This window comes from Podarcis cretensis (genome assembly GCF_951804945.1).
Source record: "Podarcis cretensis genome assembly, chromosome: 16".
In the NCBI taxonomy this organism is placed as follows: Eukaryota; Metazoa; Chordata; class Lepidosauria; order Squamata; family Lacertidae; genus Podarcis; species Podarcis cretensis.
This window is the reverse complement of record NC_137186.1, coordinates 12,792,838-12,819,326: the sequence shown is the minus strand read 5'-3', so window position 1 is coordinate 12,819,326 and position 26,489 is coordinate 12,792,838. Positions and strand designations below refer to the sequence as shown.

The following is a 26,489-nucleotide window of genomic DNA, read 5'->3' as shown; positions in this document are numbered from 1 at the left end:
CTAACCTATGTTTACAGCTGTAAATATGAGTTTGAAAAAGCAAAAGAAAGCCCAGAGATATTCAGGCTGTTTAATTATTTGTCCCAGTCCCAAATTCCACACTTGTGCAATGTGATCAAGGTAAACACATGTCTGGAAGTCACCCAGCCTATAAAACACCCTCTCTGCTGGCTCTCCTCCATCAGACTCAAACCTATTTCCAGCTAGAGTTATTATGCTCCTTGTTTAACAGGTATTCTTTAACAAATGTATAAAACCGTGTCACAGCCTGAGGCCATCAAAGCACAACGAACAATGAATACCATTCCTACAAACTTTTTTAAAAAAATCTTAAGATATAAAATTAATATTCCATAAATGGCTGGGTCACTCCTCAAGGAAAGACTTCTTAAACCAAAACATTCAGTTGGCAACTAGCCATCAAGACACTTAGGTGCCTGTCTAATTTTGGCTGATAATTGATTCCAGATTGCTGGTTCTAGTACAATCTAAGCATGTGTTACTCTCAGTGGTGACCCATCTGAAGAGCACATGTACCCTTAAGTAACCTGGTCCCAAGCTGTTGAGGGCAGTGGCGTAGCGTGGGGGTGCAGGGGGGGCCGGCCGCACCGGGCGCAACATCTGGGGGTTAGGGTTAGGGGGCGCAAATCCACGGGTTAGGGGGCGCAAATTACTTGCCTTGCCCCGGGTGCTGACAACCCACGCTACGCCACTGGTTGAGGGGGGTAAGTCTAGGCCAGTTGCACTACTTCTACCCCTGCCACTGACGACTGTGCTGTTGAATGAGTTGGGATTTACCAGGGGAATTGAAAGAGGCTGTGCGCACATGCATAAACACTACCATTCTGAACAGAAACCACAAGAGTCAGCAGAGAGAAATTTATTAAACTCATTCCATACCAGTTCACAACAGTTTTGGCAAACAGGACAGGCACACGAACAGGACAGGCTCGCACGGACACTATGCGCCTGCAGTAATATTCATTCCACAAAGTACAGAGGCTTAGAAGGAGCTGGGGCATGTAGTTTGGAGAAAAACATATAACTTTACTTGTCAGTTCTCAAGGATGAAAGCTGCCCAGCCAAATGACAAGCACACACACCATGTGGAAATGATATTCAAAACTGGAGCTGTGGACAGTCTGTTCACACACATGACATGTTAGTGTATCCGGTGGGGGGGGGGACATTAAGCTCTACACCACGGGTGAGGGACCCCACAGCCCTCCAGATGTTATTGAACTACAACTCCCATCCTTCCCAACAACTGGCCACCCTGGCTAAGGATCATGGGAGTCGGAGTTCAACAACATCCTGAGGGTCCACCCATTCCCCCCTCCTACTATAAAAAGTTTCATTTTTCCAGATACTGGCAGGTCAAGGAATGTACAAGGAGTGAAGGAATTAGGGGAGCAGAGGGAGAGAAGAGACGGGTGTTAAAAAAATTCAGGTGATACAGGACAGAGTAAGATCAGAATGCTGTGAAAACTGCGCCCTTTCAAGAATTCAGACGCTGCTCCTTTCCAAGGACAGTTGCACAGACTCTGCTCTTTTGCTCCTCCCTGTCAAGTTGGGGGAGCCACAAGTCAAACTAGGCCACATACGGGAAACTGAGCAGGAGCCCTTCCGAGGGAGCCAGCCTGAGTTCCCGTACACTCAGCTGTTTCTTCTCCTCCGTGGGCTGTGTGCTGAGCTCCACTGTGACTTGGTCTGGGAGGGGAGGGGACGTCACTATGGAGATGGTCTGGTCCCTGGGAGCAAAGTTGAGGACCACTAGGTAGCGCTTGTTCTGGTCCCAGACCCGCAAGTAGGCAAAGACACTCGGGTTGCTGGTTTCAGCCTCTGTGTATTCGCCGTGAAGGAGGGAGCGCTCCTTCCCCCGCAGCTCGCTCAGCTGCTTGAAGAACGACAAGACCGAAGCCGGGTCGCTGTTCTGTGACTGCAGGGATTGTGCAGAAGGGGTAAGGGAAGAAAGAGAGAAAGGAGAGAGACAAGGGGAAAGTTATTCATTAACCACTTCTAGCTTTACCGGCGTTAAAAATCTGCTTAGCGATTAAGGCTGCATACACACTATAAACTTAAAGTGCAAGCAAACAGAAATCCTGGGAACTGCAGTTTGCTAGGGGTACTGCTGGGAATTGTAGCTCTGTGTGCGTTAAACTACAGTTCCCAGGATTATTGCAGGGAGGAAGGTGAATGCGCTTTAAATGTATGGTGTGTATGCAGCCTAAACTTCTGCCTACCAGACACTGGGGGCAAGCAGCAAGGGAAAGCTCTCCCGCACGATGGTGACTGTAAGGGAGGCCTTTCAGGCAGAAGTCCAGAGCCCCAATTCAGCAGAATGAGCAAGAAGGAGCCCCAAACACAGCAGGACCAGATTTTCCCTGTTTTGAGGTAAGTGAAGGCATGGGCAGACATCAGCACCAGAGGCCCTCCATGCTGGACCGTTAAGTCCAGAGTCTAAAAATGACCTAACTGGCACCAGTGGTCTATACTACACGGGGCTTGGCTCCTGAGTTATCTGGCTGGACTTTGTCTGGAGAAGAATGGGAACAGAGGAGACTGCCTTGCACCCAGGTTCAACCCCCAGTCCCTGCAGGAGGGCTGGGAATGCCACATGCGTTGAAACCTGGAGAGCTGCTGCCAGTCAGTGTGGGCAATACAAAGCCAGATAGACCAATGACCTGACTCAGTGCAAGGCATTCTTTCTGATGTTCCTATGACAAGAGGGGGCTGTTGCCTTCATGCCCTGCTGGTGAGCTTCATGGGAGCATCCGGCTGACCACAGTTAGAAGCAGGATGCTAAGCTAGATGGAGTTTTGGTTGGCATTAAGCTGATAATTTTGGGGATATATTTATTTGTGACATGCTGGCATGTGTCCTCATGTCATTTGCAAATTACTGGCAAGAGCCACTCACATTTCTTCCATCAGTTCTGCAACTCACCTGCACAGTGACATTGCTGGCTGCTGTGTTAACCTGCTGCTGATTTGCTTTTGAGAAGCCAAGGTTTGCTGAATTATCCCACTGCATACGAATGACACTGGAGGCTGCAGGCTGGAGGGAGAAAAGAACTTACTATTAGCATGGCTGCAATTTGGGGGGGGGGGTGTCAGAAAAAGACATGACCCATTGCAGCACCTTAAAAACCACCATCACCACCAGTGTTTTGCAGGAAGAAATCTGAATTTCCAAGTCCAAAAAACCACAATGCAAATTAACGTTTTTGTCCATTAAATTTGCCCAGATTCCATGCTGCCCCCGGAGGCTTGACACATTATAAAAACACAAGAGTTTGCATTTCTGCATGTGATGTGGGATGGAATATGATGGCTATGTTCTCTAGGCACTGTGAAAGGCAGTATCTGAGAATCAAACACTGCTTGAGAGCTTTCCAGAAGAGCATCTGGTTGGGCTGCTTGAAAATGCTAGACCAGATGGGATTTGGCATGATCCAGCAAGGTTCTTCTTGTGTTGTGGGGAGGATATTACTGGGCCAGATCTGATCCCCTAAGAAAGAGAGGGGGAATCTGAGCCCCACAGATTACAACTCCCAAAATCCCTGGCCATCAGCCAAGCTGACCAGGGCTGATGGGCACAGGACCCTTATCTCTGATTTACCCTTCTGTAAGTGCATTTAATATGTGATCCCTGGTTGGCTGAGACATCTGTCCAGAACAGAAGGCGAACCCTGTGGCCTTCCACATGCTGGACTGTAACTCACACCCTCCCTGACCATTGGCCCTGCTGTTTGGGGCTGATGAGAGCTGGGTGTTCAGCAACATCTGAAGGACCACAGTTCCCCATCCCTGCCCTGGCAGCTCCAGCATGTTACAGACTCAGGATCAGCTCCCTGCACCCAGAGCAAGCCTTAAAATGGTCCAACAAATAGATATTGCTGCTTGAGCATCCGCCCACAGAGCAGCTGGCTGTTGTTTGTGCACCTCCTGCTAGGAACCATGGGAACTCCGGAAACAGCAGGCCCCTTCGCAATGCATTTGTTGTGCTGCCAAGATTTTTGTTTTCATAAAGTGAAAACTACAATCCTTTGGCAAGAACTGGGTTATCCAGCAGCAGGGGCCACAACAAGCACTTTCTCTGGTTTCTTTCCACTCTTCAAAAACAGTGTACCCACATTTACATGCCTATGGCTGACGAAAAGGCAGATGTCTTTCCACTGGGCTGCCTGGTATAGAATCAGACCATTGGCCCATCTAGTTTCCTGAAACCACCAGACAGAAGAACCGAAAACTTGCCTCCGCTGCTGTATCTCCTCAGCCTCATTGACCCTTCCTGCTCCCACGCACCCTTTGCAAAACAACAGACCAAACAGACCTTGCTGCCTGAAGCAAAGGACATGCAGGTTCCTTGCACAGACTAGTGCTTGCATCTTACTTAGAACGACAGGGCGTTGCCTTATACAGAGTCTAACCGTTGGGTCCATTGAGTTCAGTATTATCTACAATGACTGGCAGCAGCTCTCCAGGGTTTCAGGTGGGGTGAAATTGCCAGCCCTACCCAGACGCAGAGAACCGAACCTGACTGTGATGTACACACTCTACCCCACCCTATCTGCCCCTCCACCCATCAGCAAAGCACCCAGACCCTGACATCGCATCCCTACCTGTCCCGGCAGGTCCCGCAGCCCGATCTCATCTCCGTAGTCTGTGAAGGGCGTCCCTGGCAGTGTGTAGAGCAGCAGGTGGAAGAGGCGAAGGAGAGGCTCGCCCATCGGAGAGGCCAAGTGGCCAATGTCGGGTCTTCCCACCTGCAGGAGGAGGACAGACAGTCAGCATCCAATCAAGCTTGGGCTAGAATGGGGCCATTGGAGGAGCAGCAGCAGCAGCAGCAGCGTGGTCTATGCCTGCAAATGTCCCTCCTTCCTCTGCCTGCTCACCTTCAATTCACCCGTGGCCTCCTTGGATTTCAACCATACGTGGCTGAAGGGCCGATGGTTGAAATTCCGCGAGGCAAATGCAAGCAGGGCAGGCAACTGAAAAACTCTTTTTTCCACTGGGTTTTCCCAACAGGGGCCAGCCACATCTCATCCCCCCCCCCTTCACACTCACACACCCCTTCATCCAGGCCTATGCAGAGCTTGTCTGAGGCCCGGGGGTGGGAGTTTCGTGATAATAACACTGTAAACTCAAACAAAAAAGCAGCCACTCCCTGGCGGGGGGCCCCAGCCAGCTTAGCCCTTTGAGGGCTGGGGCAGTGTACCCAGCTGCCCCTACCATCTGCACAAGACTGCTTCCAACCACACACAGGCCACAAATGGCGGCCAACCACTCCCCTTGCTCTCTTTCACCCACACACACGTATGCAGACGCAACCACCGAGTTGCCACTCACACTCCAACTGGGCCACTTGTCTCCAGCTTCTTGGATGTACTGGCGTATCATCTTGGCGGCTGCTTCCCCTCGTGTGCTGTCTTCTTGGCCGCCTTTCACCAGCCCCAGGAGGTACGGGCTGCTCAGCAGATCCACGCCTGTGGTCTCGTTGAGGAGGGAGAAGATGCCCTCGGCATCCTGCCTGCGTGTCACTGCAATGAGCACCCTGAAAGGAGGAGCAGAGAGAGAGATGGAGATCAGTGGAGGCTGGTCCATTAGGGCAAGTGCCACACTTACCCCATTGATCTCAGTCTGCCCTCACCCAACCCTCACCTGCCTGCTTTCCTGCCTACAACCAGTCTGGGACAGGGGGCGGGGCCTGCCTTTCAGCTTCCTCCTCCTCAGTCTCAGTGTTGCCCTTGTAGAAATCAGCAGGAAGGGCAAAACTAGAATTAGGTGGCTTTGCCTGTGATTGGCTCTGGCTATGCCTCCTGCTTCTGCCCCACCAGCCAATGGGCCCCCCAATATTTTATTCAAGTTGGCAACCCTGCTCTCACTCATTATTAGCAAAAAGCAAAATTTTAAAAAGTTAAGAGAAAATGGGGGGTAAGGGGTGGAAATGGCAGAAGAATAGTTTGCTTTGGCACAGACTTATCCACTTGATTTTGTTTTCTTAGGTAAGTCACTATGTAAATGCAGCACAGCTTGGGAGCTTAAAGGAGGAGGAGGGGATCAGAACAGGAAGCTGTGCATCTTAGGGGGTGGTACCTACCTGGTGTGGTCGTCCACACTGTATTCTTCTGTCAGGTTCTTCCACTCACTCAGGATTTGGGTGTCCTGAGGAAATAACATGTTCGGTGAGTGAGATAGATGCACGCTGAGGGCAGGAACTTCAAGCTCCACCCCACAACTACTATCCCAAACAGGAAGGAAGGCAGGAAGTGGTCTTATAACTGCTCTGACCTTCTGCATGCAAAGCAGATGTCCTGCCACTGAGCTTCCACTCTGTACAACCCAAAAGTCCCTCCCCCTGTAAGAGAAAACAACTTCCATATATCTGACAAAAGGAGGCCACCACTCTTTAATACCAGCTCACAAGGGAATTCACTTTGTCCCTTAAGCGCTCGTGCCCTGAACTGGGGTGGGTGGGGGGAAGGATGAATCAATGGAGATTGGTTGGGATGGGCTCACCACGTACATTTAAATGCTCCACGCCTCCGACCTGGATCCCAGAGACACCTTCCTCCAGCCAGAACGTAATTGCTTCCTGAGGGATGGAAAGGGAAAAAACAGGACCAGACAACCAATTAGTCCTCAAGGGTCACTAAAAAAGATCCCAAATCCTGTTGTGCTGGTTGATTCCTCCCTCTCAGCCCCTGCTAATTAGCCATTGGTGAATTTAGTTTTATTTAGGTTATAAGGAAATACGCCCACCTGTTATAAGGAACGAGAGTGTTGATTCACATTAAGGAGGCCATTGCTCAGACCATGCAGGCTGCTATTTCAGCCTACCTTACAGGATTGTTGCAAGGCCAGGAAGGCTATGTGCACTGCCCCAAGTTGCTTGAGAGATGGGTATATGTGACCAATTCCAGGTTTGTTTAGTTTTTAAATTCAATCTAAAGTATTTAGACTCAAACCAGTTAGCTCTGTTGGTCAGAGCATGGTGCTGATAATGCCAAGGTCGCAGGTTCAAACCCTTTATGGGCCACCTGCATAGTTCTGCATTGCAGGGGGTTGGACTAGATGACCCTTGGGGTCCCTTCCAACGCTACAATTCTATGATGTTTAATGTTTGGTGCTTTACTGCAGTTTTATATCATTTGTTGGAAGCCACCCAGAGTGGCGGCCGCCCAGACTGGGGCAACCCAGTTAGATGGGTGGCACATTAATAATAAAATTTCTATAAATCAGATGGGGGGAACCTTAGACCTGGGGGGTGGGCAAGCAAGCAGCAACTCTCCTCACCTGTGATACCCAGGCACAGGTGTAAAGAAATTCCTCCCCACCGCCACCCAATAAAGGTGGCAACCTTAAGATCTTCCCAATGCTCCACTGTGTGCTTTTCCTCCCTCACCTTCATTTTGTCCTGCAAATCTCTATTAAGACTGATCTCCTGGCTGAACCAAGGCGACTGGCTGCGATAGTTGGGGGTCAGATCCAAAACCACCTTCAAGCCTGAAAGAGAGAGGCAATGCACATCACAAGTCAGGAAGGTGACGCCTAGAACTTCTGCAGAGACCTCTTGCTGGCACTGCAGCCAGGGATATAAGAGCAAGATCCTGGCTGATGGATCAGGCTAAAGCCCAGAATCCTGTTCTCACAGTGGCTAAACAGATTCCTTAACAGGAAGCCACAAGCAGAATTTGAGCACAACAACACCTCTCCTCCCTTGTGATTCCCAGAAACTGGTATTCAGAAGCAGAGCAATGGCTAGTAGCCACTGTGGTTATGCTTGGCCCTTACTTTTTTTCTTTGCCAGCTGCAGGACTTCCCGGAACTCATCCAGCGTTCCATATCTTTTGTCAATGTCCTTGAGGTTGGTTCCGGCCTGGTCGTTTTCAGGATTGACGTGGAGAGGCCCAATCACCAAACCTTTCACTTTAAGTTTACTTAAATAATCCATTTGCTGCTTCAGACCTGGAGTGACAGGAAGAAAGCAAAGGTGTTATTGGGGGGGGGGGGATAAAGGTTGGGCTGCCAGTGCAGCAAGAGAGTTGATCCCCTGCTCAATTCTAGCTCCAGAGATGATGTAGGACTCAGCCAGCAGAGTTAAAAGCCCAACTATGGCCACAGAGTTAACAAGCTGAGTTTGGAGGATCAAATCCTGACTTTACAAGCCAGAATGTGTGCGCGCACTGTGGCTTCTTGGCACAAATTTTGCCCCTCCTTTTGTGTGAGCAGTGACTCGAGCCAGGAACCATAGTTTCCTGTTACATCCAAACTGGGAAACATTGGCTTACACAAATCATAGCTTGTTTGGAAGACACTAGCCACAGTTCCCAGTTTGCACAGAGCAAGGAAGCCATGCTTAAGTGAAGTTTCTCAGTTTGCTTCCCAGTCTGCAACAGAGCACAGCAGTTGTGTGCGACGGAAACATAATGAGTAAATAAATAAATCCAGCAGAGCCCTCCAGCCATCAGTGCTGTAGAGACAAACTTGAAAATTATATGAGCCAATAGTTTATACAATGGTTTCCCAAGTCCTCCTTAGTGTCAATTTGGAACTTTCTGTTGTTAAGATTTAAAAGGCCAGAGAATTTAACAGGGCTGAGGAGAAGGACTATTTATAGAAGACATTATAGAGGACTATACGCTGGCTCCCTCGGTCAGTAAAGTGAGATGAGCGCCGCAACCCCAGAGTCGGCCACGACTGGACCTAATGGTCAGGGGTCCCTTTACCTTTAGAGGACCACTGGGAGACCCGGGTTCAAATTATTACTGTGCCATGGAGTTTAGTGGGTGGCCAGGCAGTCCCTCAGTCTAACCTACCTCACAGGGAAGCTGTGAGAGTAAACTTGAGGAAGAGAAAAAGACATGTATGCTACCTTAAGAGTGATGGATTGAGACCCTGGGAGAACAGGGTAAATTCCCACTCAGGAATGGGACTCAGTGGGTGACCTTGAGGGGTCAGTCACAGTGTCTCTGCCTAAGCTACCTCACAGATTTGTTGTGTTGATAAAAACAGAAACCAGAGAAACAATGCATGCCACCCTGAGGGCCTTGAAAATGGCTCTATATCTCCTCTCAGTCTCCTCTTTACCAGACTAAACATGCCCAATTCCCTCAACTGTTCCTAATAGGGATTGGTTTCCAGACCCGTGATCATCTTGGTTGCAGTGGCATAGCGTGGGGGGTGCAGGGGGGGCCGGCCGCACCGGGCGCAACATCTGGGGGGGGCGCGCTCGCCACCTCCAGAGTCGCCAAAGAGCCTCGGGCGCAGGCCGTAGCAGAGCCCCATGTCTCGCGGAACCGACAAGCTGTGCGCGCGTCCGAGCTGAAGGCATCCGGCAGGCAGCGGCTCTCAGCGCTCGCTGCGGTCCTCGCGCGTCAGGGCCGCAGAGGGCGCGCCAGGCAGCCCCTCCTCACAGCCCCGCCGCCACCGCAGCTGCTGGGCCATGTTGCATTTTCCTCGCCTCTCTGCCCTCCTCCTCCTCCGGGCAAGCGGCGTCGTTTGGGCAGCAGCGCCAGCGGCAACTCGCCTCAGATCACCTGACACGGACCCACCGCTGCCGCTGTGGCTACCTTACCGTAAATACCCCAGCCCAGGCAGCAGCAAGAAGAAGCTGGCAGCGGCTGCAGGTTAGGGGTTAGGGGTTAGGGGCACAAATTACTTGCCTTGCCCCGGGTTAGGGGGCGCAAATTACTTGCCTTGCCCCGGGTGCTGACAACCCACGCTACGCCACTGCTTGGTTGCCCTCCTCTGCACACTTTCCAGCTTGCTAATAATATCCTTAAACTGTGGTGCCAGGACTGGACACAGTACTCCAGGTGTGGTCTGGCCACGGCACAGCAGAATGGTACCATTATTTGGTTTAATTGGTTCGTTTTTGTTCTTATTTTTATATTGTAATTTTATGTTGTGAACTGCCCTGAGATCTACAGATGAAGGGCAATATATAAACTTTGGTAATAAATAATAATAATAATAATAATAATAATAATAATAATAATAAAGAATCTAAATGTAATAAGAAGTCCGCTCCCAGCCCAGTTTTGCTTATTTATTCTTTTATATTTATTATAAATCATATTAATTAATAACTGGCCCGGGAACAAACTTCCAAACTCAAAGGGATGTTTGTGAGGGAGAAAATAACCCCTTCCTGAGCTTTGGATGCCCCCCCAACCCCAAATGCACTTAGAGCCGAGCAAATAAGGACACAGGTTCACACAACCAGCCATGAGGCTCTATCTGCCTAATCTCCAGAGGAAGCAGGGTCAGAGTGAGACAGTGGAGGAAAGGAAGCGGAGCCCTGCAACTCGTTTACCCAGCCAGCCGCCTCCGTGCTGAGTCAGCGTCCCGCTGACGTCAGGAACTGATGAAACAAAGGCCAGTGGTTGCTTCAAAGCCGGATAGAACCGGCTGCTTGGCACAGGGAAGTCTGGCTGGTACCAGTCTGCAGATGGGCAGCCAGCAAAGGGGGGGAGCAGCTGGGGGGGGCAGCTGCTAATCACATGTACTCAGAGCACTGCTGAGTGCAGCAAGAAAAGCCCAGTAGGGAGATCTTGAACTGCCCAGGAGGCGATTTTCAGAGCCATAGAAGCCTCATTGCGGGACTTGCCTGCAATGACCTTAGCCAGCAACTCTGCATTGAAAATAGTCCTTTTGACTGCAGTGGAGAGGAATAGGCAGGGTGCATTAAGGGCAGGCAAGCATAGGTCCTGGGTTATATTCCAGGAACCTTCTCAAGTTTTGTTTACAGCAGATCAGTTACTTCTGAGCAACACCACCCTGTTAACTAGCTGGGAGGGCAGATATTCATGATGCCCCCCCCCCACTCCCAGGCATTCAAGGCTGTTGAGTGAAAAGGGAAGAGTCCTTGACTGGCATTCACACAAGCACTGTGCCCACTAATTACATCACATTACTACTTAGGAAGTCTGGACCTGCAAGTCCGCAATAAATTTTCCAAGAAGGTGGGGGGGGGGGGTCAGGTTAGTTTCTGAACACACAAAAATAGTGCTCATACTTGTTGTCTCAAGTCTCGGGTTCTACAAATGGTAGATACTTGCTCTTTTTTTGGAAAGTTGGGAATTTGGAAACGATGGTATCTCAACCACCTGAGCTGTTCCAATGCTGAGCCACAACCCTTCAAATAGAGTGTCCTTAAGAGCATAGGAAGCCGGCTGCTACTGAGTCAGACCATTGGGTCTATCCAGCTAAGTGCTGTCTACACTGACTGGCAGCAGCTTCCCAGAGGTCTCTTCCAGCCCTACCTGGAGATGCTGGGGATTGAACCAGAGACCTTCTGAGTGCAAGGCTTTTATTCTTGAGCCGCTGCCCTCTCCTGCAATGGAATAGCTAGGACTTGTGGGGAGGAGAGACCCCCACGTCCCCCCCCCCTTGCAGCACCCACCTGCCAGGTCACCCACGTTGTCGTCCCCAGAGTCCTGGAACCCTGCCACGTCCTGGATGCGGTAGATGCCGCCTTTCTGCCACCACTCCTGCTTGGGCAGGTCCTTGCAGCGGGGGGCCTGGACGATGATGACGACGGCCCCCGCCAGCATGCCCAGCCAGCCCAGCCAGAAGAGGATGAGGAGCGCCCAGCGGGTGCGCACCCACGTGGGGGTGCCGGCCACCTTGAGCAGCTCTTCCTTGGATAGCCCAGTGAACTTGGCCACCATGGGGCCTTCCTCCTCCTCCTCCTCAGCCACCTTCACCTTCACCACCCCATTCTTCTCGCCCAGGCTGCCCGGCGAGCTGGCCAGCGGGGAAGAGGCGTTCATGGGCTGCTTCTCGGTCTCCATCTCGTTGAGTTCCACGTCTTTCATGTCAAGCTCCGTGTCGGGGGTTACACCCGGGGAGGTCATGGTGCCACCTGGGGGAAAGGAAGCAGGCGGTTTAGAAGCGAGAGAGGGGGAGCAGAGGGAAGCCCCTTAGTTCACAAGGGGGGGGGGGAAGGCTCTTCTTGACCCAACACACCCGTCTTCCACAGAGACCAGCTTGCCTCTGGGCTACCCTTCCTGGATGAATCCAACTGAGGGTTCATCAAAGGCTTGGCCTCCAAACCTATCCTTGGTGCCCGTGCCCCCCCAGGGGGGGCACCAAATGCCCGTCTAGCTTCCCAGCAGCCACAATGAACAGCTGCACAGAAAACCTTTCAGCAGGCTCAAACCCTAGAACCTCTCATTTTAGAAATTTAAGAAAAAGTCCATTTTTAAACCTCCGTCCCTCCAAAAACTGCCTATCTTCCTGGATACTAGTAAACCCCCCCTTACAAAGCCCTCTTCAGGAATACCCCATATGTATGCCAGAGACTAGACCCCCCCCCCAAAAAAAACCCTCAGCAGCAGCAGTCACTATGCCACCCCTATTAGATCCCTGGGGCCATTAACCCCAAATACATTCCCCTCCCTATTATAAGAGGTGAAATTCACACGCTCTCTATTGGCAACCCTATGGAGAGGGGAAGGGGGATTTTGAACAGAAAGCTCCTTTTACCGAGGCGTTGCGCTGCCCCCCCCCCCGGACCCTATCCACCATTTCCCCCCCCCCCTCCCCGTAATCCAGATCTTCTCTTCTGCCTTTATCCGCTTTCTGGATACCAACTTTAGGAGGTGTATCTAGTGCGTAGAAGCGGGTTGTAAAATCAGGGGAATGGGGAGCGAGCCCGGCTGGTGGGGTCTCTCCAATCTCTACCTGGAACGATCTGGAACTTGGCTCCTCGTGGAAATCCGGTTCGATCCGATTCTGAGCAAAGCCTCGCCGGCCGGCAGCTAAAATAGGCTCGGAGGCTCCGCCCCCGCCCCGCCCTCCCGGCTCCCCCAGGCCGGCGCTTAAGGTGGAACAGAGCTTGCCTCGCCAACCTCACGACGGCGAAGGCGTTTGAGTACTATCATCATCATCATCATCACCCCGCAACAAAAAATTGGGACAACAAGTCCATCTCTCTCTTTGCCTCTAAGAGCAGCCAGCCAAATGCTTTTGGGGACTCACGAGAGGCATAGAAGTGCATGGCAGCCCTCCTCACTGTTTGTCCCAGCCAGTCAACTGCTAACTGAGGTATACTGCCTTTGAACCTGGAGGTTCCATCTAAGCTTTCATGCTCATGAGAACCGAAGGGTTGCTTTGCAGGAGGAGACAGCCAACAGGGATGCTGCTAGGCTGGAGATTATCAAACTGTGGTCCATGGACAACCAGCAACCAGTGAGCTTCATGCTGGTGATCCACAGCGTTTCTGTGGATTCCCAATTGAAGATGAGAGGTCCATCCTGTTCAATATCCATGTTGATTTTTTATTTTGTGGGGTTTTTTTGCTTCTTTTGTTTCTTATACCATTTATTTCACTGTATCGCAATGTTTCTATGAGATTCAAACTTTAATACAGCAAAATGCAATATGCAAGAAATAAAAAGACGGTTATAAGTTTAGGAGGTCACTCTTGGATGGTTGGTGGCCCTGATTGCCTCTCATGGCATCAAATTCCAAATTAACTATGAGCTGAAATCCTTTCATCTGTTATTCAGCTTTATTGGCTATCCCTGAGCTGGGTACACATTGAGCCTTTAAAGCACATTCGGGGCACATTCTTTCCCTCAAAGAATTCTGGGCATGGTAGTTCACCCCTCACGGAGTTAAAATTCCCAGCAACACTTAACAAACTACATTGCCTATAATTCCATGAGGGGAGAGATGAGTTTTCAATGTGCTGTGAAGATATTCTGTGTACGCAGCCTTAGAGTTATGAGGAAAAAAGTGACACAGAGAAAGACAGACTTCCTCCATTTACTTTCTCCACACCAAGCACCCACTTATAATATCTCTAACATGTGCCACTGGCACATTAACCTTCCTTCTCAACTAAAATGCCCTGGAAGTTTCCTCCAGGAGGGGTTGTTCCAACCCCCTTGATCACTTTTCTTGTCCTTTTATGAACTTTTTTTCCATCTGAGAGCTGCATGGGCCTGCAGGCTTCCTATCCCAGATCAAGGACCTTCTATCAATTGTTAAAAGGAAGGAAGTCAATAAGTAACAAAAATTAAACAATTAAAGTAAGAAAATAATTTCCCAGCCAGTTTCTCATCATTCAATGCTCCATTCTTAAGTGCTGCTCAGGCAAGGCAAAAGTGGGAAGAGGAAAGTGGGGGCAATTTTCAGATCCTTCCTTGCTATACAATTTCAGCTCCAAGACAGAACTGTACCAGAAACGAAAAGGGCGGGAGTCAGTGTCAGACTTTGAGCCTCTGTGGCGGCATCTGTGGGGAGATCAAAGGTGTAGACATCCGCCTTGGGACAACTGCAAGAAGCAACTGATTATTCCCTGCTTAAATTGGGTGCTTTCAAGTGCAAACAATGTTCCTTTGAGGAGTGGGCAGCAGGCATGAAATCGTGCAGGGATCCTGTACAACACAGAGGCTAGAACACAGAGGTTGTCAATGTGGGGCCTGTGGGCACACATGCACCCACAGAGGCCTCTCCTGGAGTATCTGCCATGCTGAAATTAGGCTTGAAAAAAGACTCCTGCTGCATTTATCCTGATTTGTTGCAGGTGAATGTAAGCCTGGCTGCTGGATCAAGCGAATAACCCATTTATTCCAGTATCCTGTTGTCACAGAAACCAGTCAGATTCCTAGGGGAGATTAGATGAAGGTAGCTGTTTAATTAGCATTCATCCTGATTTGCTTGTGGGGAGGTTATTTTATTTATTCATTTTATGTTAAAGCATTTAGAAACTGCTGAATATTCTTAAAAACCTCTAAGGTGAGACCCATATGTTGCAGATATTAGTACAAATTTTGAATGCTATTTTTGTGATATACAAACGGCATGAGAAGACTTGGTCTCTTTATTTGTATCATTTATTTTTCCTATGATCCTTGCTAATTAAAGCCAACAAAAAGCTATTTAAAAACCCTCTAAGGTTAGACGACTGTTGTGCCAAAGCAAAGTTTATATCACAGACTTTTGAGTGCATTTTCCCCTTTCCTTATCACAAAAAGCGGTTTTGTGTTGCAAGACTTTCCAGTCAACTATAATTGTGCAACATTAATTTGGTGACATGTGATTGAATCCCACCTGAAAATAACAACCGTCTATAATCCATGCATAATCTCTTTATCTTGTCTCTCCCAAGCACAATTGCCTTTTCCTCCCTTCCCTAAAATAAGAAAAGAAAGCCCCAAAATCTTATCATTTCTTTACAGTGCTTACTTAGCTTGTCATAAATTGTGCAGGCTCAGTGCGGCCTCAGCTGATCTTGGAATTCCTTTGGTAGAAAGAAAAAATAGATTTTTTTCCCAGCAAGAAGCCAGCCGCTCCAGAGTCTTCCACCTTAAGCTGCATCTCCTGACTCAGCAAAACTTGTCAAAGCTCCAGTCCTCCTCTCTCTCTCTTTTCTCTTTCCCTCCCTTCCCCCCATTCCAATGTTCATTGCTAGGGCAGTAAACAACTCTCAGACAAGCCAAGACTGAAAGCAGACTTTGGCTCTTTTAACTTGACCTCCCTCTCCCCTCAAGCTAAGTGGATTTTGTCCCTGCTGCCAAAACATCCTAACACCTAAACTGGGGGGGGGGGTGTCAGTGCCTCCACCCACACAAGACATTTTGTACATCTACCAGACCTGCATATATTTGTGAAGGGTTAAAGGTTAAGGGACCCCTGACTGTTAGGTCCAAGCGCGGAGGACTCTGGGGTTGCAGCGCTCATCTTGCTTTACTGGCCGAGGGAGCCGGCGTACAGCTTCTGGGTCATGTGGCCAGCATGACTAAGCCGCTTCTGGCAAACCAGAGCAGCGTGCGGAAACGCCGTTTACCTTCCCGCCGGATCGGTACCTATTTATCTACTTGCACTTTGAGGTGCTTTCGAACTGCTAGGTTGGCAGAAGCAGGGACTGAGCAACGGGAGCTCACCCCGTCGCAGGGATTTGAACCTCCGACCTTCTGGTTGGCAAGTCCTAGGCTTTGTGGTTTAACCCACAGCGCCACCTGTGTCCCTTTGTGAAGGGTTGGTGGACCCAAAAAGCCCAGCAAGAGGGGATTCAGTAACCCTGGAAGGTAGCTTAGGCTGAGAGACAAATGACTGGCCCAAGGTCACCCAGACGGTTTCATCATGGATAAGTGGGTGATTTGAACCCTGGTCTCCCATGGTGTGATGTCACTCACGAGTGTTGTGGGGCGTGCTGACATGTTGTGCTGATGCTCCAAGGCATGTGTACATGCTGCCGCAGAACTTTGGTGGGCCCCAGCCCCTTCACTGAAAATTTGGGGGCCTCGGCCCCCACAGCCCCACATAAATGGCACTCCTGACTGGCATCATGGACCAAGGCATGTCTGGGTAGTAATCAGTTGGCCTGGAATAGCACTCCCCAACATTATATATTATAAAAAATAGTTGTATTTGTATTTTGTACGCACATTCCGCCTATAGTATTGCTCATCTTTTAGTAGAGTGGATTGGCTTTCTGAATATCTTACTGGATGCACATTTTATGGATTTTGTATTTATGTTTTTAATGTTTGCTTGTTTTAAATTTCTGTGTCACTTTAAAACGTTCTTTTGTATAAAGTGACTGATAATAATAATAAAAAATAGGGACTTCTGGGGGGGGGTGGATTTCTGGAAGGCGCCAGTTCATCCTGGATCTTCGGCAATCAACAATTTTGGAGTTTTTTCTAACTAAAAAAAGCTGGTTTTACTTTTTGAAATATGGCAACCCTAAATAAATAATAATAATGATACATGTCTGATTTTTTTTTTTGTCAGCTCCACATTGTTGGAAATCAAGGTATAAGTCTTAACTACTTATACTACTTAAATAAATATAAACATTCTGGCCAGTTGTGCTTGTCAACCCAAGGGAGAAACCATCTGACCTCAATGTCTTATTTCTAGAGGACCTGGGCAAAGAATGCTGGCAGAATGGAATATCCTCTTTTTTCCTTAGCAATTTTCTCCCAACTCCTGAAGGGCACTCATTCCTGAGCGCCCTCTCTCCCAAGGCTCTTAAACTCCAACCGTTTGTTCCTCTTTTGATTTCCATCAAATACCTGTCCAACATTTGGGTCAGGCTTCCATCACGTTCAGGCTTGTGTTCAGCCCAGGGCTGGAGCAGGAGGAGGAGGAGAGGTGGAAGGAAGCCTCAACAAGGGTGAGGCTGCCCCAGAGCTAAGTAAGGGATCCATGTGCTTCTCACCCCACGTTGCTGGGAAGGAGGCTGGCCTGCAGGCCAGATCTTGTAGCCTCTATAAAGGCCTGGGCTCCGAGCCAGCTTTTAATCCCAGATCTGAAATCCCATCGGAGCAGTCAGGCATCTCAAAGCAGGGATAAAGCAAGGCACACATAACAATTAATGTCCTTTTTTCTGGTTGCCCTTGTCAGGGCCTAGCAGCTATTAGAGCCGGATTAACCATGATGCTATGTGGGGCCTCATTGTGTGGGGCAGGGCACTGCTTTGATTTAAATATCTGGATTTTACTAAAGGTCTAAGAGTGTCCATTTTGTTTATGGCACTGAACTTGTTGGAAACACAGCTAAAAGATGGTCGCCTTTTTAAAGATGCTCCTGCCCCTGTGTCTTTTACAGCAAACTGGTACGTGGAAGCTATGTGGTTAGCCACACTTAGGGCAGGTGTTTAGGGGACCTTTGACTCACCAGATGTTGAACCACAATTCTCTGTGTCCCCGGCCATTGGCCACATTTGCTAGGAGTGCTAGGAGTTGAGGTTTACAACTCCTGGAAGGCCAAAGGAACTTAGGGAAACCTGAGGTGGCCCTCCAGACCTCTCTATCTGGCCCTTGGGACTCTCTGCAGGCCTCGCACTAGCCCTGCCTTTCACCCTTTTTGGGTGTTCTTGCCTGGCTGCAATGCAACTCTATTAATGCTTCTTGCCAAGATGGACAATTGTGTGTGGGTGCAGAAACTAGCCCACCATACAAAGGTCAAATTCACATTCATTGCTCTGCTCACTTTTGCTTTCTACCACTGGCCTGCGGCCCCCAAGTGGTTGCCTAGATGGGAATGCGGCCCTCAGGCTGAAGAAGACTCCCTGTGCCTGACTTAGGGAAATTTCAGTCATCTTACAAAGCAGATGAAGGAACTCTGCAAAAAGAGACAGTAATCCTACCTGATGCACAGAATTCCTGGTGACCCTATTTTTCCCTGCGTTAAGTGCTGTCCTCCCCCAGTGTGTTTACACCATACAATCTTCCTCCCCGAATTCCCAGAATCCTTCCTCCTCCTGCTGTTGTTTTTGTGCTGCTCAATGTTATTCGGAACAAGCAGAAAGGCTGGGTCCTTGCCAGGCTGCGGAAAATAAAGTGGTATGTTATTGCCGCATGTTTATCTGCTTCTCTAATGGACGGTGGTGCACACTCCTGTTGCATGATCCCTCCGAGACTCACTCAAGTTCACACAGATAAAGGCACTCTTGGCCAGAGAGCAACATAAGTCCTCTCTCTCTCCCTCTCCCTCTCCCTCTCCCCTCCGCCACCCCCTACGGTTCAAAAAGAGCTGAATGCTTTGGCCACAGACCAGTCCACTGAGCTGAAACAGTTTGAAAAATGCTTGCAGTTGTAAACAAACTTTGAACTTTTTATCTGTGTCAGAGATGTTACCTTCCCAGCCGCGTTTGCCCCAGAAAGGCAAATGAGCTCCCTCACTTGGCAACAACATTGCAGTTAGAAAACCTCACAGCCTCCCACTGTTTTGTAACCACCGTGTCTGGTTATTCCAGCACAGGAATCCAGCAGAGAATCCCAGGCAGTAAGATCAGGCTCTCAAATCAGACCTACTTCAGTTCTCATGCTTCCACAGCCACACCTTGCCAAGTGCGGAGAATCAGTACTGCAGAATTCAACCTCCTGAATTAAGAAACTCCAAGATTCTAGTCCTTAAGAATAGGTACAATGATAGGCCCGAAACTATGCTGAGTTCAGATAAACCGCTGAGTACGATTTCTAATGGTCAAAGAGCAGGGCAGTAATTCCCAGCATCGTTCTTCCCCCTTCTTGGGCCAACCCCGGAACTCAAGGTCCTTGGGCGAAGAACTTTGTTTGGCAGCAATTCAGGGCTTAAACTTTGGCCCCTGTTACTGCAGGACTGGAAGGAAAGGGAAAGAGTACCAATTGCTCTTAAACAGCAGTGTGTATGAGTCGAATCAAGCTCAAGAGGCTTTGGTTCAAATTCCAGCCCACTTTGCATTGAAGTTGCATATACACCATACAGCACACACACACACCCCCAATAATCCTAGGAACTTGATATTTTATCTGTCAGAGCTACAATACCCAGCACCCTTAACAAACTACAGTTTCCAGGATTCTTGAGGGAGATGTGTGCTTTACACGTATGGTGTGTACATAGCCTCAGTCTGTCCTGCATGCCCCCTTGGAATCACATCTGTCACAATCACTTCGATCTTGCCTGTGCTATACATTTAAGGCAGAATTATATCAATTTAAACAGTCATGGCTTCCCCAAAGTATTCTGGGAACTGTATTCTGTTAAGGGTACTGTTAGGAAGCCCCTATTCTCCTCACAGAGCTACAATTAGAACAAAATAAAAAAATTCCTTCCAGTAGCACCTTAAAGACCAACTAAGTTAGTTCTTGGTATGAGCTTTCGTGTGCATGCACACTTCTTTTTATTTTGTTCTGACTATGGCAGACCAACAGAGCTACAATTGTCAGAGTTCCCTGGGAAGAGAGATTGATAGTTAAACCACTACCGGCAGCTCTTTGAGGGGAGGAAGGGTCTCCTAAGACTACTCTCAGTACTCTTATCAAACAACAGTTCCCAGGATTCTTTGGGGGGGAAAGTGCCTGTATAAAGTGGTATGATACTGCTTTAAACGTATTGTGCAGATGAGGCCTTAGTGTACCACTAAGTCAGCTGTGCTGACTGTAGAGGCTGCGAATCACACGCAGGGTGGGCCTAGTGCCAGGGAAGCAAGCAATCCGAGAACCGGCTGTGCCGCCAAAATGCTCTAGTTCTCAGAATCAAAACAATAATAAAAACCCAGAACAGATGTGACATTTCCCTCCTCCCCCCGTGCAGTGAAGGCATAGAAATACAGTTGCAGACACCCAAGGAATGGAAATTTGGGGGTTGATCATGGGTCCCACTTTGTGCAGGTCTCTATCTGAAGATCACCCCCTTGATTCACAAATAGTCAATCAGCCACCTGGCTAGCTAGCTTCAAGGTGCTGGGTTTGGTGTGTAAAGCCCTAAACAGCTTGGGACCAGGATACTGGAAGGATGGTCTCACCTTTTTCAGCCAGAGCATGCCAGGCACTTCTCAGGTGGGTGCCATTGCAGGCTGGTGCTCCCCCCCCCCATGTTTCTTGCCTTTAGAGTGGTACCTCGGGTTAAGTACTTAATTCGTTCCGGAGGTCCGTTCTTAACCTGAAACTGTTCTTAACCTGAAGCACCACTTTAGCTAATGGGGCCTCCTGCTGCTGCCGTGCTGCCGGAGCACAATTTCTGTTCTTATCCTGAAGCAAAGTTCTTAATCTGAAGCACTATTTCTGGGTTGGCGGAGTGTGTAACCTGAAGCGTCTGTAACCTGAAGTGTATGTAACCCAAGGTACCACTGTATGTACTTCTGAGAAGCCGCAAATGAACATTTAAAGCCAAAATGGAAGTTGGCCCGCATATGAGTCTCTACACTTTTTTAAATATGACTCCACCTAGCTCTTAGCCTCTCCTAGCCATGATTGCTCAAGCTACAGCACAGGGCCAATTTGTATTTCCTTTTCTGTCCCCATGTAGTAGCAGTGTCGGGCTTTAAGCTTTCCAGCCAGTCCCCTACTGTTGCACATGCGCATGTTTGCACGAGGGCCCTTCCAAGCTGCCCTAGCCACCTGCCTGAATCTAAAAGAATGAGGGAGGCAGGGGCGCATTTATTTTGTTATGTACTGAAGTTCTCACCCTGGGCCAGCAGGGGGATACTGTAGATAGCTATGCAAATAAGCGATTGAAAGTGACATTCAGTGATTGGATAGTTTTAGAAAATTGTTACAGTTACATTGTACTGGAGCTCTATATAAGCAGGCTGACTGAACCCTTCAGTTCAGTTCTGTCCTGGCCTGTGAATAAACAAGAGCTGTTTGAAGAATCGCTGTGTCGTCTGATATGTTCACCCACAACTTAACATATTTGACCTGCACCAGAACTAGGGGTGACCCCCAAACCAGCTGGGGAGACAGCTTGCAGTAGTTTTTAGCATTCCGTGAGTGGTGAACATGGTTGTTGTCAAACCTGCATGTGTTCAGGGCTGCCCTGAGTCACCTAGCCACTTGTTGTGACAACTTCATGGTGAGTTCTAGTACCATTTTTCTTGGAAAAAAGCACTGGTCTCACTGCCTATCCAACTAACCACTGCACTCTGCAGGTGAGGGCCTCCTGCAGATACCGTCTTATCAAAAGGTTGATGCCACACAATGTAAAAATCTGGCTTTTAGTATCATGACAACCACCCTATGGGTGCCCCTCTTGTTAAATATTAGACAGACACCTGCTGAAGACCTTCCTCTTCCAATAAGCCTTTTAAGTAGAGGACTTTCCCAGCCTGTAGCCTCATTGGAATTGTTTGCAAGGTGTTTGAACTGTTTTCTTGTTTGTGAGTTTGCCACCCTGGGCTCCTTGGGTTAGGAGGGTGGGATATAAATTGAATAAATAATAAATTGAATATATAGTAAAAGGAAAGAGAGCAGGTGTTGGAGGGCCCTTGAAATAGCTCATCAGCAGCACCTCAAGAGCTGAGCAAGCAGGCATACACGTTGCTTTATCATAGCTTTTCCCACCGTGTTGAGAATTGTATTTCGAAATCCTCCAACATGCTGAGTCTCAAAACTGGGATGCACGTCTTTCTGCCCATGCTCCTGTGTGATTCACATGACCCACATGAGATCACGGAGCCCAAAATACACACTTTTTTCAGGGCTGTGCTTTCACAATGCCTAAAAATGTATGTTTGGGGGCACCATGCACGGTTGCGGCCCCGAAAAAAGTGCTTTACTGACACAATGTTGGATTTATGAGACAGCGTTCCAACTTATCACTATCTGTAGCTGATCCTTCTTCAGTTAAAATCCATCTTAACTAGGTAAGACTTGTTCCCACTTGGTGGTCTGATCAACCATCCAGTGTATTTTAAGATATGAACATGTATAAGCATATCTTCTCAACATCAGCCTTTGAACTTTCAAATTTTTAGAAAGAAATAGCACAGTTCTGCAATCAGTGGTTACACTCAGTGAAGTTTTTAAGGTCCAGTCTGCCATTTTGATTCAAAATGGCACCCAACTGTATCAAAACATAGATGAAAACTGGCTCCTCAATCTCAGGAACCATCACACAAAATTTTGCTGCAATATCTTAAGAAGTGTCTGAATGCATAGCAAACTGACGAACAACTTTTCAAAATATGTTAATTTACTGGCGTTAGGGGTGGATGTCCCAATAACATTTTATGTTGTAATAAAGCATTCAAAATGATTTCTGAGTCGTCTTTCTTGACTCAATTAAGCTCCACTGGTCTCTTGGACAATTAAAAACACGTCAAACTAAGTAAAAAGCTGTCCAGGTTAACAGTATTTGCACTTGTTGTAATGAGTAAACAAAATAAATTGGAAAGGAAAGAGAGATGGAAAGATCTGCAAGTTTGAAACTGGACAAACAGAAACCCTATGTTAAAATGAAATCTACAAGTCTTTGGGGTTTCTATGGAGGTCTGGAAATACCACGGCAATTACTGAGCATGTGTAAAATAAAATAAAAATCAATGGAACGATGATTCTTTGGAACGATGTACCGCAAGATCACATCCTTGAGCCAGGTGACCCCATCAAGATAAAAAGTGAGGCAGCTGCTCTCATTGGAAGATTTCGGAGTGGTGTTTCTCATACACAAACACTTAACTCAGAACAGGCTAGGATTACATACTGAATGGGCAAGAGTTCAACGAGGGCATCCATCTGGGTGCCTGTCTCGGATGTCAGGATATTCAGTTCCTTGGTACAGACACACTGTACTGGGTCAGATCTTGGCTTATCTGGGTGTATTCCATATGGTGGTAGCTATAAAGGGGCTTCTCTTACCCTGTTGCCTGTGATACCTGGGACTGAATCTGGCACCTTCTGCACACAGTTAAGAGCCTGGCAGCTAGATCCTTCCAAAGGCCCATCTAGTCCAGCATCCTGTTCTCACAGTGGCCAAAGGGATGCCCCAATGGGAAGCCCACCAGCAGCACATAAACGCAACAGCAACTCTCCCCATTTGTGATTCCCAGCAACTGGTATTCAGAGACACATCACTGCCCCCAACAGTGGCGAGAGAATATCACCATCAGGCTTAGCGTCCATTGATAGCCTTATATTCCATGACTTTGTCTAATCCTCCTTTAAAGCCATCCCAGTTGGTTAGCCATCAATGCCTCTTGTTGGAGCAAACTTTACAGTCCCAAGTACATGCTGTGTGAAGAAAGTACTTATTTTTGTTGTCTGTCCCCTGGTTCTGGTATTATGAGGTTTGGGGGTACAGAAACCTTCTCCCAATCCACTTTCTTTACACCATTGTTATCTTAAACCCGCCCCCCTCTATTTTAAACACCTTCTGCATGCAAAACAGTGGCTCTGCCACTAAGCTGCAACCTCTCAAACTTGCCTGGGAGTCTCTTCCCTCCATAGCTCAGGGGCTTTGCAAGGAAAAGATCCCTGGTTTAGTCCCTGACATCTTAAAATGAGAAGGCACAACAGAGTGGGGGCAGAGTTCAAGATTCACAGTGCCTGCAAATGGTAAATTTGTGTCTGGACTGTTCCAGTTCCATAACTCACATTGCTAAATGCCCCCTCATATCCTAAAAGCAATATTCCTAGCACATTAAAAAACCTAGCACATCAGGGAGGAAGCTAGGCTTACAACCCTTTTCCTTGGTGTACTGGGTTTCTCTTTGCAAGGATTTAGCTCCATTTGTAGAGCATCTGCTTTCCACAATGACATCTCCAGGTCAAGCTGGGAAAGATGCTCTTCCTGAAACCCTGGAGAGCCGCTGCCAGTCAGTGAAGACAGAACTGAGCAAGATGGACCAAGGATTTGAGACAAAATAAGGCAGCTTCTGTGGGACGCGGGTGGCACTGTGGGTTAAACCACAGAGCCTAGGACTTGCTGATCAGAAGGTCGGCGGTTCGAATCCCCACGACGGGGTGAGCTCCCGTTGTTTGGTCCCTGCTCCTGCCAACCTAGCAGTTCGAAAGCACGTCGAAGTGCAAGTAGATAAATAGGTACCACTCCGGTGGGAAGGTAAACGGCATTTCCATGCACTGCTCTGGTTTGTCAGAAGCAGCTTAGTCATGCTGGCCACGTGACCCGGAAGCTGTACGCCGGCTCCCTCGGCCAATAAAGCAAGATGAGCACCGCAACCCCAGAGTCGGCCATGACTGGACCTAATGGTCAGGGGTCCCTTTACCCTTTACCTTTAAGGCAGCTTCTTATGTTTCTTCTCCCTAATCTGAGCGACTTGCATCACCTTGACTGGACCTAAACGCTTTCAGCAAAATGCTTTGGTCGAGGTCAGAGAGACTTCGGACTTTGGCCTAGTGTTAAGGCTAATTCAGCAGTATTCTTCCGCAGCTTCCTAGGGAGGGGCTGCACTGAAACCCTGGAACAATTTAAAATAAAATAAAGGGTGGTTTATTTTGTGGGGTGGGGGAAGGAGAGGAGGGGTCCGAAAGGCCGGCTCAAGTCAACTGAGCCACCCAAAATGGGAATGTGATGTAGCAGGAAGGGGGGAAATGTTGCTGCCATTTTCCAGAATGGAAAGGACAGGGAGAGGAAAGAGAAAACATATGGTTCTTAACAAGCATACTGTTTAATCTGGGGTTGGGATCCTCGGGTTTGAAGGCCAAACGCGGCCCTCTAACCCTATCTGGCCCTTAGAATTATCTTCATGCCTCACCCCATCTCCAGCTCTGCTTCAAACACCCTTGAGTGTTTTTGCTTGGCTGAAATATGCCTCTGGTGCCTTGCACTTGTCTGGAAGGAGGCAGGGCCATAGCTGGGGATGGTGAGGTGGGCCCTGCCAGGGGCACAGGCAATGAGGGGGGCACAAAAACGGCTAAAAATATGTCTATAAATATAAATATTGATTATTGCCTCATAAGAAATGGTTTTAAATAGAGGGTGAATTGAATGGGTGGAGGGGGGGTGGGTGGAGGAGAGGCAGAAAGAGCTAATTTGTCCATGGCTAGGGGGTGCAATTTGGAAGGTTCTGCCAGAGGCGCAAGATCACCTAGCTATGGCTCTGGATGGAGAGGGGAGCATGCCTGAAGAAGCTAGCCTGTTGTACAAAGCTAACATCTACATTAAATGCTCCAGCCATTTTTGCCTCTGGCCCCAGTCACCACTGCCATGTGGCCCTTGGAAAGATGCCCAGAAGGGAATGCGGTCCTGGGCCTGAAAAAAAGGTTCCCCAACCCTGTGCTAAACCAACAAGGTTAGATTGCTTGACAGACGACCCAGGTTCAAATCCTTCACTCAGTCATGAGGCTTACTGGGTGGTCTTGGGCTGGCCCCTCCCTCCCTTTCTCTCACCCCCTAACCTCCCTCACAGGGGTGTTGTGAAGCTAAAAAGAGACTCAGGGGGGAGGGCTGTTTGCTGCTGGGAGCACCTACAAGACCCCTGTCTACTATTCTATGATTTTTTTTTTAGAAGGGGCAGGAAAAATCCTTATAATTAATAATACTATCAAATTGTGTTTCTTATATATGTTAAGAGAGGAAGAGGATGGTTGGGTGATTAAAAATGGACCCAACATGAAATCCATTGGACAGAGGCCCACAAGGTTATTATTTCGCAAGCCATAAAATGCCTTGAACAAGAGGCTTAACCGACTGCCTCCCTCTGAGCATGCACAGAGTGCCACACTTCTGAGAGCGGGGGGGGGGGCTTTATTCTATCGCCGTTGCTTTTAGAAATTACAAAAGAACAGGGTGGGGAGCGGAAGGGGAGGCTGTGCTGAGAATGAGAAACGCAAGGTTAGCAGGGGCAGCTAGTAGGCTTCAAAAGCTACTTTCGGAAACGGCAGACAGTTACCTCGTCTCCCCTCCTTCTCTAGCTCTCTCCTTCCCAGCCGCATGCCCGGAGTCTCACCGCCGCCTAGCTCCCCTTTCCACACGGCAGCCATCTTGATGCCACTAAGACCAACATGTTTCCATGGCAACCAGAGCGGCCAAGGAAGCTTCTGCTCAAGCGGGAAAACAAGACTTAGCAGTGGCTGGTGGGACCACACCGAAATGGAAGAAGACAGGAGACAGTTGTCAACTTTGGTTGGTCCCCTCTCCCCACAACACTTGGGAGGGGGGGGCAGACAGAAATTCAGCAGGTGAAATGATCATGGAATGGGAAGGCAGTGACAGGGAATGGGGGTGCATGAACTTGACTGTTCAGTGTCTATCACACTTCCTCAGAGATAGGGAATCTCAGGGCCAAGGGCCAAGTGT

The 26,489-nt window shown here is 48.6% G+C and overlaps 1 protein-coding gene across 4 annotated transcripts; it reads right to left on the bottom strand.

Annotated features, from left to right (window-relative positions):
* Nucleotides 1-865: 865 nt before the first annotated feature.
* On the bottom strand, nt 866-26,489 carry SLC3A2 (solute carrier family 3 member 2). Of its 4 annotated transcripts, XM_079958120.1 has the most exons (11): nt 26,083-26,158; nt 15,204-15,258; nt 11,410-11,871; nt 7,797-7,970; nt 7,408-7,508; nt 6,529-6,597; nt 6,103-6,167; nt 5,352-5,556; nt 4,625-4,768; nt 2,947-3,057; nt 866-1,939 (listed from the first exon to the last, which is right to left on the bottom strand). In XM_079958120.1, the coding sequence occupies exons 3-11, from the start codon at nt 11,861-11,863 to the stop codon at nt 1,592-1,594; spliced, it is 1,671 nt and encodes a 556-aa protein (XP_079814246.1). In that variant the 5' UTR covers nt 11,864-11,871; nt 15,204-15,258; nt 26,083-26,158; the 3' UTR covers nt 866-1,591. The 4 variants fall into 4 exon arrangements, with proteins under 4 accessions (XP_079814246.1, XP_079814244.1, XP_079814245.1 ...); XM_079958118.1 differs by lacking the exon at nt 15,204-15,258 and having other exon boundaries at nt 26,083-26,489; XM_079958119.1 differs by lacking the exons at nt 15,204-15,258; nt 26,083-26,158 and adding an exon at nt 12,693-12,823.

Coding starts and splice junctions, on each gene's coding strand:
- SLC3A2 (XM_079958118.1), bottom strand. CDS start 26,173: ATGGCTGCCGTGTGGAAAGGGGAGCTAGGCGGCGGTGAGACTCCGGGC. Junction 7,509..7,796: donor GCAGCTGGCAAAGAAAAAAA/GTAAGGGCCAAG, acceptor TCTCTCTTTCAG/GCTTGAAGGTGGTTTTGGAT. Junction 6,598..7,407: donor ATTTGCAGGACAAAATGAAG/GTGAGGGAGGAA, acceptor TCCATCCCTCAG/GAAGCAATTACGTTCTGGCT.